This window comes from Thunnus thynnus, chromosome 22, assembly GCF_963924715.1.
Source record: "Thunnus thynnus chromosome 22, fThuThy2.1, whole genome shotgun sequence".
Taxonomy (NCBI): Eukaryota; Metazoa; Chordata; class Actinopteri; order Scombriformes; family Scombridae; genus Thunnus; species Thunnus thynnus.
Genome location: NC_089538.1, coordinates 20,270,252 through 20,288,041, shown reverse-complemented (window position 1 = coordinate 20,288,041; position 17,790 = coordinate 20,270,252). Strand labels below are relative to the sequence as shown.

General features: G+C 38.5%; 2 protein-coding genes across 3 annotated transcripts in view; one reads left to right on the top strand and one right to left on the bottom strand.

Annotated features, from left to right (window-relative positions):
- Nucleotides 1-587: 587 nt before the first annotated feature.
- On the bottom strand, nucleotides 588-13,184 carry rasl11a (RAS-like, family 11, member A). 2 transcript variants are annotated; one of them, XM_067579761.1, is made up of 8 exons: nucleotides 12,490-13,165; nucleotides 8,941-8,997; nucleotides 8,703-8,785; nucleotides 5,367-5,407; nucleotides 5,153-5,282; nucleotides 4,874-4,949; nucleotides 3,065-3,141; nucleotides 588-1,268 (listed from the first exon to the last, which is right to left on the bottom strand). In XM_067579761.1, exons 1-8 carry the CDS (start codon nucleotides 12,635-12,637, stop codon nucleotides 1,122-1,124), a joined length of 759 nt encoding a protein of 252 aa, XP_067435862.1. In that variant the 5' UTR covers nucleotides 12,638-13,165; the 3' UTR covers nucleotides 588-1,121. The 2 variants fall into 2 exon arrangements, with proteins under 2 accessions (XP_067435862.1, XP_067435863.1); XM_067579762.1 differs by lacking the exon at nucleotides 3,065-3,141 and having other exon boundaries at nucleotides 12,490-13,184.
- A 3,934-nt stretch (nucleotides 13,185-17,118) lies between these two features.
- The window catches only part of usp12b (ubiquitin specific peptidase 12b), a 29,312-nt gene continuing 28,640 nt past the window's right edge, over nucleotides 17,119-17,790 (top strand). The window contains exon 1 of the mRNA XM_067578936.1: nucleotides 17,119-17,277. Coding sequence (XP_067435037.1) covers nucleotides 17,230-17,277 — 48 coding nt within the window. The 5' untranslated portion in view covers nucleotides 17,119-17,229. The remainder of the gene's footprint in view (nucleotides 17,278-17,790) is intronic.

Below are 17,790 nucleotides of genomic sequence, written 5' to 3'. Positions count from 1 at the left end.
CCACTGTTCTTGATTGACGGCTAAAGATTTCACCATGTTTCTCTCCAATTTGTCAACTTTCATTGTACACTTTCAACATAACAAAATCTATCCATGTATTAAAGGAAAAGGCTGTTTGTTTCTTCTTGATTGTGTGCATGCTTACTGTTGGTCATGCTAGCTTTGTCACATCCGTTGTGGACATTTAGGACACTGAGTCTCTCAAAAAGACATATTGAAGCAAGCATCAACCTCCTAAAGCTTTCTAAATAAAATTACATTTTACATAAACCATTTCAAGGGTTTATTTTCTTTCTGTTGTGTTATACTAGACTTTCTTTCCGTCTGTCAAATGTCAACATGTGTCTCAGTATAGCCTTGAACGCTTGCGCTCTGGGGTCATTTCCTGTTTTGGTTCAGACTACTTTCTTATGAAGACTCTAAGTCTGCAGCGGAGAGGACGCAGACTCACATTTGATTTGTTTGGTATAAGAGCATTAGTTTAGTTTACTTCCCCAGAAGGCAAAAACTCTATGAAAACCAACATAAATCAAACTGTGACAAGGGATTAGTAACATCTGTGCTTTCCATGAAACTGACTAACTGGGTGAAATCAATAATTCTTTATTGATTTGACGTATTAAATTCACTTCAGTTGTCAGAAGGTTTACAGTGACCCCATCAGTCAAGTTTTAACGACACATTCACTGCCCCTTCATGGTAAACGGGCCCAAGTTTCTGACACAACACAAGCTGTTTGTTTAGCAGTCTTTGACATTTTTTTGAGCAGCATCTTCGTTGTACTTGAGCCTGGGAAAGAGGTCGCATTGACCGGCAGCTTCGTTCAAACACAGAGGAGAGCTCGGCTTCCAGAAAGCTCCGTTCAGTCTTTATCTCTCCATCTGATGGCGACCATTTGTACTCTTTAAAATGCTTTGATCACTGCAGTTGAACGTTTTCATGCCATTAACGGCTTCAGTTCCCAAACTTTAAAGTCACAGCTCGTTGATACCAAGGCCTCTTGTCATTTGACTTCAGCGTTCCATCAAAGATAATCCAGGAAAAGAACCTTTTTCTTTAGACGGAAGCTCTTATCTTTGCCACGTGTCCGGCTGCACGTTGTCTTCGGTCCCATCCCGCCATCAGAGAGTGGTGGCCGATTTGACTTTGGAGGACAGGACCTGCCTGAACCTCCTCTTCAGCTCCTGCATGTTGGGAGATTTGGGTCTGGCAAGGTGGAGGCCTCCTCTCCTTTTCTCCCCGTTCCCTCCTCCCAACGCCCGGATCACCTGGAAGATAAAAAGCACAGTGACTTGAGCTCCAAGTCGTGAGGGGAAAACAAGCCAGTCATGTCTAAAGGAGTAGATATTCTACAAAATGGACACAGATGGAGACAGTAGATGTTCATTTCTTTGTTTCTAAATGTTCAAAGGAGCGCTGGACTAAATTTGGTTGCTTCCAATTGAAATGTAAACATTAAAATTCAGAGAGAAAAACAAGAGTGCTGCTCTACAGTTGAAGATTTTCCTGTAAGTTCCTGGGAATATATCACTCTTCACATGGGAAAACAGATTTTCATGCCATAAATTAAGTTTGATTTTAAACAAGAACTTAATTTAATTGTTTATAAAACTACATTCATCTTAATTGTTAGTGGTTTGAGGAAGTGGAACATTGTTTTTGGACATAATGTATAAATGTTTGGGCGTTTTTAAGCAAAAATGACCAAAAATCCACTTGTATCAACTTCTCAAATGTGAATATTTGCTAGTTTTCCCAATTTTCCATGACAAATTTGAGATTAATCAAATTAAACCTGATATTAAACCTGAGGCCTTTGGGGCCGATGGACGGCTGCCCACTTTGCCCAGTTGGTAATCCAGTCTAATTCAGGATAGATGTTTGAATATCTGACTAAACCACGTACTTAACTGTCTGCAGACTTTATGTTTACATATTGTGCACTCCACTTGGTTCACCTAATCTTGCAAATATTTTGCCACATAGCCAAACTGTAAACTGACAAGTTAGCATTAAAAGTAACTGGAAGAACCTGCTGCAGCTAAAAAGTTGCCCCTGATATATTACTTTGATAACAGTAATTTAATGCTGGGCTTTATCTATGATAGTTGCATGGAAGCGTTTAATGTGTCTTTGTTTTGCTACATATGACAGTTTTAAGTATAGAAACGCACAGGTGACACACAGACACACATGTGATAAAAATTCCAGGATCCCACCGGTGTTTATTTCCAGCAAACGGGACCAGATTTTGGCGAGAATTCACAGGAAAACTCATTTCCTGTATTCAACCTGTCCTGTACCAAATTAAACAAACATCTTGACCTTTTATATTATTAAAATATGATTTCTAACAGGATAAAAGTTACTATTCTATTAACTAATATATTATTCTATTTTATATCACTATAACGCTGCATGTTTGCACTGTGTTATACAAATAGATATAAGTTACAGTATATTCTTTATTCTATAAATACTGTGTGTAGAAATGCTAATAAAGTGAAATTTGAAGTATCTGAATAAACCTTAAATAGAAATCAGGGTTGGAAATCTTCTCTCTTTCACATCAGAAAAAGAAAACAGTCAAAGCAAATGCAATGAGCCTCTGGGCAAAGGGGTTTAATAGTCCAACAGACAATACAGAACAGTTAAATGTGGGCCAAATTTGGCCATAAAACCCATATGTGGTATTTTTTGTTTATGGGCATCGATGGGAAATACTTTTCAATCAAAAGTTCCCACACGCAGGCAGTGAAAATCATCTGAGAGAAGAAGAAGTTCTTGAATGTTTTTTTTGCAAATTAAGCAAACAGTTTTCATTGAAAACACAGCATTTGTGTATCCAATACCGTTGCTACTTTGATTGACATGAACTCTCTTATATAAGCAGTTCCTGCAGAAGCATGACGATCGGTTGTTTTCCTTTAAGCGCTCACTTAACTTTGCAAGGAAAAATCTTTTGTTTGCATGAGTTCTGCAGCCAAAAAAAGAGCTAAAACTTATGCTTAACTGGCAGATAAATAAACCAATAAATAAAAAAAAAACATGAAAAAAGTCCCACCTCCTGACAGAGATGAAGGAAGGCGGCGTGGACTCCCTCATGGTTCTCTCGGGCCGAGGCCTCAAAGTAAACTCCTCCTGTGAGCAGAGGCAGTGTTCAGATCAGGACTGCTCTTATCTTTAAGATAACTCAGCATTCCTCGTTCATTAGGCAGCATGCAGGATATAGTTCGTACGCAGGAGAAGGCAGGGAAACGTGCGTAAGGTGGAAAATCACTTTCCACCGCCATTGTAATTAGTCGGTATGTTCAAAGATTGAATCAACATCTGCCAAATGCATTTTTGTAATCAGCTACTCTGGGAAATTCTGTCAGCTGCAGAGATTTTATGAAGCAGAAATATCAACCTGCTGGTGGCGCTAGAGGAAACAAAGTCAGTAGGATTCATTCTCTGGGGACCATGAATGTCTATACGAAAATTTCCTGACAATCCATACAGTGATTTTAAGGATAACCACAGGAAATGGAGTGTGAGGGAGAGTTAAAGAGACAAGGGAGTGAGGAAGAGATCATTTAAAGTGAGAAACGGTGAAGAAAATGTTAAACGTTTTGTCACGTTGCCAGATTTTCAATGTGAAGAAGTTTAAAGATGTTTCAAGACATGAAAATACTCTGCTTAAGATAAGAGTTTGTGTAAAAAAAAGTTAAAATACTTCTTAAAAATTGCATCTACTCCTTCTCCCTCATTTGGAAAATCCAAAATTTCTGAATATGCAACTTAATTTCAAAAGTTTAACAGCTGGATACAATATGTTCCTCTCTGTGTTTAGAGGCTTCAAGTTTCCACTTCCACATTTTTTTTACGTTGCATACTGGCTGCAAACTGGTTGTGATGTCACAAATCATGCTCATATAAAAGCCCTAAACTCAGGTTTAAGGTGAGCACAGAGAAACTTTCCACTTTCACAGTAAAAAACTCTGCACATGCATCGTTCTGCACAGCGAAGCTCAAACATTCAGGTGAAATAATAAACAGAACACATATTTATGAGAGGAGGTGTAAATGTTATTTTAACGGCTGAAACAAAAAAAAAGAAAACCCTCAAACTCGACCCTAAGACGACTGTTCTGTTCAGACAGAAAGCGAAGCAAATATTTTGTGTCATTTGCAGGAGTTTGACCTCTTGACCCCGAGCAGCCAACTACCAGCTGTGTGTTAGCTCAGCTGTAAGCTACAAGCAACAAGTGAGTCTGTGTTCAGTTCAGATCGGCCTCTGACTGAACTCTCTGAAAACTCTAGTTTATTTCTATTATTTCCCTCCAGTCTCTCCTTTTTTCCTTCTTTTCTCTTTACGTTTATAAAGCAGGTTCATAAACCTCCCTCATATACGTCTCAGCGTCAATTCTTGCTGCTCTGGACAAATTTGTGTCTGTTTCCATTGACTTTCTGTGCAATCACGCCTCCCCTAAAATTGGCTTTGCGTTCAGTCTTAACAGCCAAAATAGAACTGCTGATCTCCTCTATATACACTATTCCTGTGTAAAAATATTCCTTAGGGGAATAAAACAATACATTGCTACTCATAAGACATGTAATCAACCCAACCATCTCCAGTAAAATCAATATAATGTATAAAATTACAATCTTAGCGGTTACGATCGCATTTTTATGAAATATATTAAAAAAAACTAGCTGGTGGGGGGCAAAAAGTGAATTTCAGCTCTGTTAAATGTGTTAATGTATGTTTATGTGTACAGTAATCTGTAATAAATAGGATTAGAAAGGGAGCAGGTCTTGAAGAAAGCAGATTATGGTATAAGAGGAGACAGGAACAACAACAATAAAAACAATAAAGACTAGAGGACCACACCTAGTGAGGCTGCTAGCGTCTCGCCTTCATCTGCCGGCACCTGTCGAGCTCGGAGCAGGTCGCTCTTGTTGCCAACCTGCAGGAGATTACAGATTACCCGGTAGATTAGATTATGGGGATTAGGGCTAGTAGGTAACTGTTATTATCTGTTCCGGATAGGAGTGAAAGACTTTGGCACTGTCAAGTAGTTTTGACTGAAAGAATGAATGAAAAAGACATTTAAAGGGGGTAAAATAACAAAATATGACTGGATACACACACACACACACACACACTGACCAGTATAACAGGTATGTTTCCAGAAGGGTGTATGCGTCTAACGTGCTGGTACAGCGGCTGGATGGTGCGGTAGCTGTTGTGGTCCGTGATGGAAAAAACCAGCACGTAACCGTCTGCCCAGTAGATGGACCTGCAGGTTCAGTTAATACAGGATATTAGTCTGAAGTATATTAAGCTGAACTCATATTGAAGTGAGTGAGTTTGTACATCTGACCTGTTGATCTGCTCCTGGCAGTACAAGCCCTCAGGATCATCCTGCAAAAAAAAAAAATTACTTCTTTAGTCCAATCAACAATCCAAAATCCAAAGATCTTCCATTTACAGCAGAGAAAAGCACGTAAATCCTCACATTTCAGAAGCTAGAACCTGCCAAATGTTTGCCCTTTCTGCTTTGTTTTTATGCTAAAAAGACTGTAAATGTGAAAGATTTCCACTTTAGTTGACTAACTCAGACAGCTGAAGCCTCATATTACCTTCAGATAAACTTTTAAATACATACGTTTTAGTTAACTTGAAAAAAAAAGCACTGCTGGGTGTTTTTGTCTGATTGTGCCAGATTAGCAAAAGGCGCTAACAACTCGTTGTCTAGTTACAGTATGAGTTCTCACTGCTTAGTCTGATAATACAGATACTTGTGTTTCTGAAGCCATTTTCCCTAAAACTACTGTATTTTATATCCACACTCATCCTGGGCAGCTCACATAATGAGCGAGCAGGTGGTGATTTTACCCAGAAGGCACGTTGCCAAGACAAATGGTTGTTTATGGACACACACCGGCTGACTGTTTCAGACTTTGAACTTTTGACTCTCGACCCACCGGACCACCCAGTTGTCAGTTCAGGAACACTTCAGGCTGTGTTATTCTCATTTTGTCCATGTCGTAATCAAAGCAAAAGACACTTTGTGTTATTGCATTTTGAATACAAACAATTAATCTACTGCTGTTTAAGATTTTAGCTTAAAAATTTTGTCGTAAAAATCTCTCCAGAAGCAGCTTTTTAACAATCCTCCAGGAGTCTGCTAACTTTCTCGACCTCTCTACTCTGCACACATGACTCCTGCTGCCTCCACACACCAATTATTTCTGTCTAATCTCTGGGAGCCGCCGGTCACCATCATCCTCCATCCTGCCAGGAGAGACTTCCTCCTCAGCCGCCGTTATCTTCCCCAGTGTAGGAAATGAGCAGCTCTGAGGCTCTGGTTTTGTAAACAGACTGCCGGTGTCGAGCGGAGTGAGCCGTATGTCACGTTGCACTCATTATACTCATCATGAGCGAGGAGAAGATCACTTCCTCTTACTTCAAATACATTCCTGAAGTTATTTTGAGATAAAGACGGAGAGGTTTTTTTTGATCTTTGTAATTTTTTTGAAAGAAAATTAAGCAACACAGGACAGATAACTTGATGTTTTGAACATTTTACACCAACTTCCAGCCCAAAACACAAATGCAAACCTCAAAGTAAATGTTAAACTTAAGCTTAGATATTACATGAAGTTAACCAATAGCTCTAAAAATAGAGAGATAGAGGATAGATAGCATATTTCAGTGGAGAAAAAAAACATATTAAAGGTGTTGCTTGTTGTAAAGTGTGGTTTTGCAATAGTTTTGCATAACTAAAATGGTGAGAAAGAATGAGCCAATGAGCTAAAGACGTTAGCTGTAAAGCTCAAATTATACTTTCTGCATCTGTGCAACTGCAAGTGTGCGTGACATAAATTTCATCATCTGCTCGTGTCGGCGAGGGTCAGCGTAGACTGTCTGCATGCACCAACAAACATGTACGAAGATGTCCGCCTATGACTCCCAGTGTAGTATAAACAAAACTGAGTGTGCGGTTTTGGACTATATCAACACCTTCATGACATCATTCTCAACTGATCTTCTTTACAATCAAAACTAACTCAAAGTCAGCATCAGCATTTAGATTCTGGCGCAAATCTTCTACAATTCATCTTGTGCAGTCGGGGGATGCACACAAATGACCACAAATTGTAGGTTTCATTAAATCACTCAAGCGATGCTAAACACCTGATATGTGGGGATAACACCTGTTTTCCCCTGGCAGTCTGTCAAGTGACAACAGTCTGATGACGCTACAAGAAAGTTGACTATAATCAAAAGTCACCTGTGAAGCTGTTTTTTTTTCCACCTGTGATTATATCTGTGTGCTGTGGTGAAATAACAACACACACGGAGAATAAAGTGGGTGTGCAGCAACAGGAAAACAGATATTTATGAAGGAAATGCACATTTTGGCATGAGTACGGAGCCTGGGAGGGGCCATGGGGGAAAAAAAAACTAATTAATGCTCTTGGTTTATCTATTTTGCCTGTTAGGGTTATGGTTAGGGTTATGGTCAATCAGCCGGAAGTTTGAAGAAAGCAACGAAGAAGACGTCGCCCTGTAACAAGAAAGGTCTATCTGCAATCTTGCAGACCTACATGACACACCCACTTTACCACACGAATCCCCCTCCCCGACCCCTAACCCTAACCAAGAGGGTGTGTCGTGTAGTAAAGTGGGTAAGTCCTGTAGATACTGCGAGTCCGCAGATAGACCTACTTGCCTGTAACATGAGTTACGTCTTGATGTTACAGGCTACCCTGAAGCAGAGTTTTTATGAACTGGATGACATCCATAGATGCACTTTTTACAAATAAATCTATATTTTACCTTTATTTTACCAGGAAAACGATCATTGAGAATAAAAGCCTCTTCTGGCCGAGACAGGCAGCATAAAAACAAGTAACACAGAAAGATCCTTCACAAAGTGTATGATAGTTTTGCCGAGAAAAAGTCAAGTAGAATACGAGATCTCAGAGATAACACAGTGTTGTGCTTTACAAGCCAAAACCAGAAGCATATCCAGATGTCCAAAATCAAAACTTTATGAAATCCAAGTGATCCACAGTGAGGGTGTACGCAAGATGAGAAAATGGCATGAGGGTGAATTCTGTTAAATCGAGAACATGAATTAATTATTTTTTTCTCCATGGCTCCTCCCGGGTGATTGACTGCAAAGCGATCTCCGTAAGTAGGTCTATCTGGACTTGTGGTATCTGCATGACACATCCACTTGGTTAGGTTTAAGCATGAGCAGTGAGATGGTTAGGGTTAGGGGTCGGGGGGGTGTGTCGTGTAGCATGCCTTTACGGTGACGACATCAGGGGTGTGTGTTGTGTAGTGAAGTGCAAGACTGCAGATAGACCCTTCTCGATCTTTGGGCAGTACAGTTCAGTTTTTCTGGGCGCATTCTCACTTTTTGCTTACACATCGGACATCAACTATCATAAGAAGTAGTTGTAGCACGTCTTCCTCAGTTGTCTGTATGCTATATTATTAGAATAGTGAGTTTGCTGCGTCATATTTTATGCAACAAATGTGTTTTCGCCCCTTTTTTATAAAATGAAGCAAAAAAACATGTCAACATGCTTAAAAAAGTGTGTTTTTTAACCATATTTTGCTGTTTATATCCAGCTTTTCTATTCATAATGCACACAAATACTCTCAGATGGAAACATGGCAGCTGTCTCTCTGCGAGTTCTACCTGGAGAGCGACGCAGGGTGTATCCTGGATCTGAAGCGACACTTCCTCCCCATCCAGTGTGACCTTTCTGGAGTAGAGCGCTCCTGAGGAGAGACACACACAGGTGGGTGAATGAATGGATCAATACCGCAGTGCAGGTTTTGCAGAGAGCGGAGAGCGGATGAAGAGGTGTGTTTACTTTTGTTGTTTGTGTTGGTAAATGTATCTGAACTCATCGCAGACTTGACAAGAAACTCACCAGTGTTTGCTTCATAATCCCCGATGAACCTCTTGGTCAGAAACCTGACAATCAGAGCTGAAGAGAAACAAGAAAAGTCTGAATTAAGGACACAGAAAATGAAGTTAAGTGTAACAACTAAAGCTATGATATAAAATCTGTTTCATCTTCAACTCAAAATAGAAAAACCCACTAATCTGCTGCAACCTACTGACTTATATAACACTCAAACATTTGCTATTAGTGAGTGTTGCTGGAATTTCCCTGACTAATCAACTTTTTGATTTTGAAGACTCTCCAAGCAGAGACACAAGCCAAACAAACAGACCCGAAGTCTGAACTGAAACAATGATTCACCAGTTCACAGAAGCTGATGTTGCAATTTTTTCATTTCCCCACCTAGAGCCAGTCAATGATTGTCTCATTCATGCCTTGTTTTTTTTTTAGGATTCTGGGTGCAGTTTTTTAAACTCTTGCAGCCCGGTTTTATTTCATTTATGTATAAAGGATCCCCATTAGGTTCATGAAAGTAGAGGATTTTACATCCTGCAGAGTTTCCCATCAAAGTATTTAAGGAGAACACCACCAGTTTTACACTTTGGCAACTATTTTGGTAATCGTTTAAACCATTTTTCAAGCAAAGATAGTGAAGAAATTAGGAATATTTTCTAGTTCCAACCCCTCAAATGTGAGGGTTTGCTGCTTTTCTTTGTCATTGTAAACTGAATATCTGGGTTTTGGACTGTTGGTCAGACAAAACAAGACATTTTTGACACCTAATAGACTAACAATTAATCGATTAATCTAATAAATCTGCAGATTAATCCATAATTAAAATAATTATTACTTGCAGCCCTAAAAAGGATGGTCCAAATTGAAGCAACAAAGACTTAGACTTAGACTTAAACTTTAATGTCCTCCAAGAGGCGATTTGTGGTCGAGTACAAGTCAAGCTCTAAAAAGCCTGGATCCTACACTTCCCATAATGCAACTTGATACCGTCTTTTATTAATTAGACCCTCCCAGTCTGGTAAATGCCCACCACATCGTTCAAACGCCACACCTTTAGTTTAAAACACAGGTTTTTTTATTCATTTATAAACTTAAAGTCTCCGACACCCAATTTGCAACAACCCTGATGACATCACTATGACATCATCAGGGTTATCGTCTCAGAGCTGCAGAGTTTATAACTGTTTAAAACTGTCTAACCACCTCTTGTTGGTTTTTTTTTTAGCTTGTGTCGGACTGTGGCGATGTTTTAAACATGCACGTGTGTCCTCGGCTGTTCGACACACACGCATTAATAATTCTTTGAGGTTTATTACAAATTATAAATCCTTCACTTCACCACCAGTCTGACAAATTAGCCACTTGTAGCGAGTTTGTTCATTGCGCTGCTCACTCGCTGATGTGTTTAGTCTATCTTTCAGAAGAGTAACTGCCACTATGCTTTCTGCCCCCAAGACCTGCTTTCTTTTCTCCAAACACCCACACAGACGCTGAAGAATGGGGATTAATATAATCCGAAAACAGAAGAAAGCATGACGTCTTTGTTTTTACTGAACTTTTCTTGCACGTATTGAACATTTTACTATTTTTGTCACTTCCTGTATTCTGTTAACTTTCATTAGTTTTGTGCTGCTGCTAGGTGGCAATTTTTTTTTTTGCCTCTTAAAACAACATCTGAACCCTTCTGTTGGTTATATTCAGTGGTAAAAAAGTAACTGTGCATTTACTCAGTATAGTTTTGATTTTGCATATAGTTTACTTGAGTATCCCTTTGACTGTTTTATTGTTAAATGCACTTTAAGTTTCATTTTATGCATGAATTACACTACAGAAATATGATTAATCATTATTATTATTTCCATTTTATGCTAATTTATACTGTAGTTCTACTCCAATACATGTTGGGGGGGGGGGGGGGGGGGGGGGGGGGCATTGCACTTCTTACTCCTCTACATTTAACTTGTTACTTGTTACTTTTTTAACAAATTAAGATTTTACATGCAAAAAAATGGGGAATATTTTATTTCATTATTATTTCATTGACTAGAAGTTGGTCCAATGTGAGAACATATAAGAATGACTTCTCTGTTCTTAGGTTTCACACTCTTCACTGTTATCTGCCCATCTACAGTGTAGACCAGATGTTCTCAAAGTGGGGTCCAGGGACACCCAGGGGTCCTTGAGGGTGTTTCAGGGGGTCCCCAACAAAAAGGGGAATAATTTTCACTGTAATTCCATCCAGAAGTAACACAATGACAGGATGTATGACTATATTGGTCATGGGTTTCATTCACTTTCTGTTGTAAAACATTTAAAAGCAAAAATCAGATGGGGGACCCTGGGACAAAATCTTATCAGATGGGGGTCTGTGGTCTAATTTGTGCAAGTTTATGGATCCTTGATGTGTAAAAGTTTGAGAACCACTGCATTAAACAACGCAAAAGTATGTAAACTAGTTAAAATGAGCTCCACTTGGACATTAAAACAATGCTAAGATATGAATGCATCCTTAATTATATATAAAAACATATATTATTATAAAATAATATATGTTATCTAAAATAAAATAATTTATTTTACATAAATATATTTCTATTTCTATTCAATTATTTCAAGTACAGGCTCATTGACCACTAATTGCAAAACCCGCAATCGAAACAGGATGCCACAAAAAAAAAAATCATGGCAACCAAAAGAAAACAGAATATGTGGTCAAAGTTTGAGAGATGAGGTCGAGACACAGAGACGCACTTCTTCCTACGACGTAAAACATTCAATGAAATAAGGAACATTTATGACCTCTCAATATTAAAAATACGCCCAGCAGAAGGAGAAAGGGTGTATCTTACTGCCCAATACGTATCAACATGACACAACCTGAGGGACGGTGAATGACCTGCACACACACACACACACACACACACACACACACACACACACACAAAGACAAAACTAATATATATCAATCTTAATGTGTTAATGTTCATATTATTGCTATTTTGACTAATTGTATTTTAATGCTTTGGCAACATTGTTCTTTTATGCCAATAAATCCCATTTAAATGAATTAATGAATGAATTGAAATAAAGTAGATACTTTGAGGTTTTTTTGTGCTGAGTTTGAATTTTGTACTTTTACTAAAGTAACATTTTGAATGCAGGGTTTTCACTTCTAAATGAGTTTTTTTTTCAACTTGCTATATCTGCAATTTTATTTAAGATATTTAAGATTTGAGTACTTCTTCTTCCTCCACCTCAATAAAAGCTTCGAAATGAGATGAATACTTAAAAAAGACATTACACAGAAAACGCAAACTGTCGCCCCCTGCTGTCCAGGATTCATTTCCAAAATTCCTGCAACTACACTTCAGATTCACGACTATATGTCCACCTCTATTAGACAAATAAATCACAAAAATATGTCTAACATTGGCTGCCTGCACAATGAAGCTATTTTTTCCTCATTTCACCCTCTATACAGTTTGAGCTTGTATGGAAAAACTTCCCTGTGAACCAGGCTGATCCATCCCTCCATCTAACTCATGCATCTCTCCGTACCGGTTTTCCCGACGTTGCTCGCTCCCAGCACCACAATCTTCACCGTCTTGTCCAGCAGGGGATACTCCGGTATGGGGACCAGCAGAAAGTTACCAGACCCGCTGCTGTTCATGGTTCCCGGTGCAGGGTCGCCACCAGTCAGCCGCATTTAGCTCTCCTCTGCCCTGAGATCAGCTCTGCTCAGTCTGGGAAAATACACTGACACAGCTTCCCCTCCGCCCCGAGGAAGAAATCACTGCAATATTACCATAATATTCCTGCAGAGAGAGGTACTGGTTTAATGTTCCTGTGGATCAAAACCTTTATATTGATTCAAATATCACTGCAGGAAAAAATAAAAGTTGTTTGTCCTTTGAGATAAGGGCGTCCAAATATTTTCCAAGTATCCCAGTTCCAGTTTGTGCACCACCAAAAAAAAAAAAAAAAAAAAAAAAAAAAAAAAAAAAAAAAAAAAAGATTTAACCCCTCAGTGGATCTTTCAGCAAAGTTATTATAACACAAAGCAACACACAACTCTACTTTGTTTTAAATGCAAGACAGATAAATGACAAAAGAAGTCCAGATGTTGCTGACTGCGGGCAGAGAAGAGAAAGACAGAGAGAGAGAGAAGAGAGAGAGAGAGGAAGAGGAGGAGGGAGAGGCAGACTTTGAACCATCCCCTCTAGTATTCCCATGAGACCAGGCTAAATTGGGCTCAGACACACCTCATTAAGCTTTCCACGTCTAATAAACAAGGAAATGATCAAATGAAGGTTTATGATGATAATAAATCTGCAAAAGAAATTACTCGTATTAGACTAATATAAGGCTGTATGTGTCCCCAAAAAAGCTCACAAATTGTCCTTTTAAATTGACTTAGCTGCTTTCATTGTGATTTCATTTACAGGTAAATTTGATGCAGCATTAGTGTATGGAAGCCCATTCCTGCCAAACAAACAAAAACAAACAAAAAAAGATGTAATGTTGGGAATGACAAAAGTTAAAATTATGAAATGTTAAAATTATCTTTTAAGTGAAAAATCTAGTTTATACTGAGACACATGTAGATATTAAGACAATTATGATATTTTAAGTGAAAATCATATTTGTCAAGTAAGTAAGATGTTAGTGAGTCAAATTTTATGATTAAAACAGTTAGTTCTCGCTAAAAAGTCAACATATTTAATGTGCATTCCGTATCTTTCCATTAGAAAATGTAATTTTTGACTTACAAGCATTTTTATTTTTATCATTCCTAAAATTTAATTTTTTTTTTCTCTCTTGGCACTAATGGGCTTTCATAATGTCCAGATATAGCACGTGCTGTGAAACAATTATCTCGAGTAAAGACAATAAACGATATAAAGTCATATACTGCTCAGTGTTCGTGGCTCATGGATCTGTTAAAAGAAAGAAAAAAGAAAGAAAGAATGAAATAAGTTAAAAAAAGGGAAAAATGATAAATGAACTGGGGCTGGACTGAAGGGGAAATGGGTAAAAAAAGAGGTAAGGAACAGAAACCACAACACGATAATATTAAATATTATAATTATACACAAATAATGTCCAAATATTTTTAAAGAAATGGGACCAAATCTCAGAAATTCCTCCAAAATGACTCTCGATATGTCAATTTCAGGTCAGTTTTATTTATACAGCGCCAAATCACAACAGAAGTTATCTCAGGACTATTTTCACATAGAGCAGGCCTAGACAATATTCTTTATTTTACAGAGACCCAACATTAACCCGTGAGCAGCACTTGGTGACAGCGGCAAGAAAAAACTCTTTAATAAGAAAAAACCTTTAACAGAACTGGGCTCTTGGTGGGCCGCTATCGGCCTTGACTGGTTGGGTTGGGAGAGAAAGAAGGAGGGCGGAGAGAGACACAGAAGCACAGCAACAACAATAATAACAATAATAACAACAAATTAATAGAAAAATCATACAATATCTGCATTAAAAGTTACCCTTTACTGTATTTTTCAAAAGGAATAAGATGTTTCTAGTTGCTGTAATGTCCACTGTTATGAAAGTTACAATATCTCTAACTGTTCAGATAAAATGGTCATTAATTATAGCTAACTGGCTAATTAACTGAAGACTGTCAAGTGCCCCTGAAACTCCTTGTTTTAAGGATGGTAAATGTTCTCCTCTGGCTCCTTATAACTCAGCCGGGAGGTGTTTGTTTGTCATCTCTGAGCTCCCAGGAAAAACATCATTGCCAAACTCAGCACAGACAGGCTCGGGCTTTTTTATGTATGACTCATTTTAGTTTATTGTGTAACACTGGAAATTACACACAGATGAGGCCACATACCGCACTAAGCACCGCCCACCTATATTAGCCCCGTATCCAGAATTACAAAAACAAGTGCATCTGAGTTGTACGTCGGCGACAGTTTCTTGCAACCTCCCAAGCTGCTGGACGACAGGAAGCTGCGTAAAGTGAGCGTGAAAAACATAGAGTGATACCGGAAGCTACACGATCTGACCTTCAAAGTAAAGTAAAACCATTAAAAAGTGTTTTGTAGAGTACTCAAGTACTGCACTAATGTACAGTTTTGAAGTACTTGTACTTTACTTGAGTATTTCCATTTGATGCTACTTTATACTTCCACTCCACTACATTTCAGAGGGAAATATTGTACTTTCTACTCCACCACATTTATTTGACAGCTTTAGTTTTCAGATGAAGATTTGACACAATGGATAATATAACAAGCTTTTAAAATACAACACATTATTAAAGATGAAACCAGTGGTTTCCAACCTTTCTGGCGTTTGACATCTTACAAAAAGCAGTGTGTAGTCGGGGTCATATTTCAGATGTCTATGAGTTGTTAACAGCTACACCAAATAGTGATTTTTCCCTCTAAACTTCTCACATGGTTTCATTTCAGTAAATGTTCAAATGATCCAATATTTCAGCAAAAATCAAAGATTAGAGAAAAAGTCCAAAAACTGAAAACAGATTTTTGTATCAGAACTTTGTTTTTTCTTCTTTCCTCTCCCATTAATCATCTCTCTTCTTTGGAGGGGCCCTGACCCCAAGGTTGGGAACCACTGGACTAAACTAGCTAACTGTATATAAAGTAGTGTAAAGTAGCTCCACCTCCAGCAGCTACAACAGTAACATGCTACTCTAACACTGATGCTTCAGTATTAATAATCTAATGATGTCATATATAATAATATATCAGCCAGAGGGACCAAAACACTACTTTTACTGCAATACTTTAACTACATCAAGCTGATAATACTTATGTACTTTTACTTAATTAGGATTTTAATGCACTACTATTACTTGTAATGGAATATACAACAAACAACACATTTAGAATAAAAGTAATCTAAGTTCTGATAAGTAGATAACAATTTATGAGAAGAAAAAGAGAGACCAGTATTGCAAGAATGAGTATTGTAATATTATTAGTGTTTTCAAGAATTATAGTCTTGAACATGTCAATAATAAATAATCATGTTTCTACATTTGAGGCTATTCAAGTCTAAAATTATTTGATTATATTTAGTTATTTAAGAACATGTGAAGCACAAATGAGGCATAGCTAGCAGCAAATATTAGCTTACCAGCCTCTTAATGTTAATTATACTGTTATTCTATTACTTTTGCTAAAGTTAGCAAGTAAACGTTTGAGTGTGTAGAATTTAGTAGCATCTAGCAGAACAGACTTGGCAGAAATGGAATATAATATTTATAGTGTGATTTCATTAGTGTATAATCACCTGAAAATAAGAATCATTGTGTTTTTGTTACGTTAGAATGAGCCCTTTATATCTACATAGGGAGCGGATCCTTTTCCACAGAGGCCGCCATGTTGCACCACCATGTTCGTACAGTAGCCCAAAACGGACAAACCAAACACCGGCTCTAGAGAGAGGGCCTTTTGCGTTTTTCACGGGTTTCGCAGCCACTGTAGGTGCTCCTATGGGCAGGGATATTCAGTATTCAGTTCGGTAAAACATATCTGTCAGGAGCCCAAATGAACACTAAAATAGTTTTTTCTTGCCATAATCATTCCTCCTGTTCATACTGGCCATTAGAAGATCCCTTCATAATGCACTTACAATGTAAGTGAAGGGGGGCAAAAATCCACAAACCTCCTTCTGTGCAATTTTTTAAAAGTTTATCTGAAGCTAATATGAAGCTTCAGTCATCCAAATGAGTCATATCAAGTTGATATCTTTCAACGTTACAGTCTTTTTAGTGCCAAAGTCCCTCTTTCTGTTACTATACTTCCACCGCAGCTCAACAGGGAAACACTGCGGAAACACAAAGAGGGAATTTGATGCTAAAAATACTGTAAATGTGGCAGATATCCACTTGATGTGACTAACTCAGACTGCTGAGGCCTCATATAAGCTTCACATCAACTTTTAAATACATTTTTGCACAAAACATGGATTTTGGCCCCCATCACTTCCATATAAAGCACATTTAAAGTGGGTCTTTTAACAGCCAGTATGAGCAGGAGGAATGATTACAGCAAGAAAAACCTCTTTCAGCGTTCATTTGGGCGTCTCACTGTTGTTTTAAGACCCACCTAAAAAATTGTGAAACTACCCTTTAATATATAGTTTGCGTGTTATTTTCAAAACCATGACCGGAAGTGACGCAGGCCACTCGCTGTAACTTGACGGCGCTATTAAAGAGGGGCAGACGGCTCTCCCGGAACTCTGCAGCCGCATCGGCTCTGACAATTTCAACATCGGGGTTCGGTCCAACATGGCAGCTTACGGATGGAAATACTGATGACAGTCCGAAAGATCGCCTCGATTTGTACGATGGTAAGCGGCGGGGACTCGGCTCTGTGCTCGGTGTGTGTGTGTCCGGTGTCCGGGGGGGGAGACAGGGAGCCAGGACGCTGAGCTAGCTGCTCTGCTAGCCTGTTTTGCTAACATGATAATAACACACACACACACACACACACATACTGTGCTTCCAGAAAGTTGTACAGCTCAACCTTTTAGTGCTAGATAGCTCCCCTGCTTTACAGATATTATAATGTAGTTTAATAACAGGGTGAAATTAAGCATAAACACAGCTTGTTTAGCAGTTTATTCGCCGGCTTGTTGTTTGTTTATGCGAGAAGGGCGAAAACCAGCTAGCTTAGTCTGCTAGCCCAACGGTAGCCTGCTGGACAGTTTAGACAAAGTTGTGGATATATAGATGTATAGAGGGATGGATAGATAGTTAAATGGACGGATAGATTGATGGATGGATAGCTAAATGGATGAATAGACGGACAGTTAAATGGATAGATTGATAGATGGACAATTTCCACTAATCAATAACCTTCC

Excerpts from the sequence above, each read along its gene's own strand:
- rasl11a (XM_067579761.1), bottom strand. The coding sequence starts at position 12,637 with ATGCGGCTGACTGGTGGCGACCCTGCACCGGGAACCATGAACAGCAGC. Across the intron at positions 4,950-5,152 it reads GAAACATACCTGTTATACTG|GTTGGCAACAAGAGCGACCT; the intron begins GTCAGTGTGTGT and ends AATCTCCTGCAG. Across the intron at positions 3,142-4,873 it reads GACGCTAGCAGCCTCACTAG|GAGGAGTTTACTTTGAGGCC; the intron begins GTGTGGTCCTCT and ends CTCTGCTCACAG.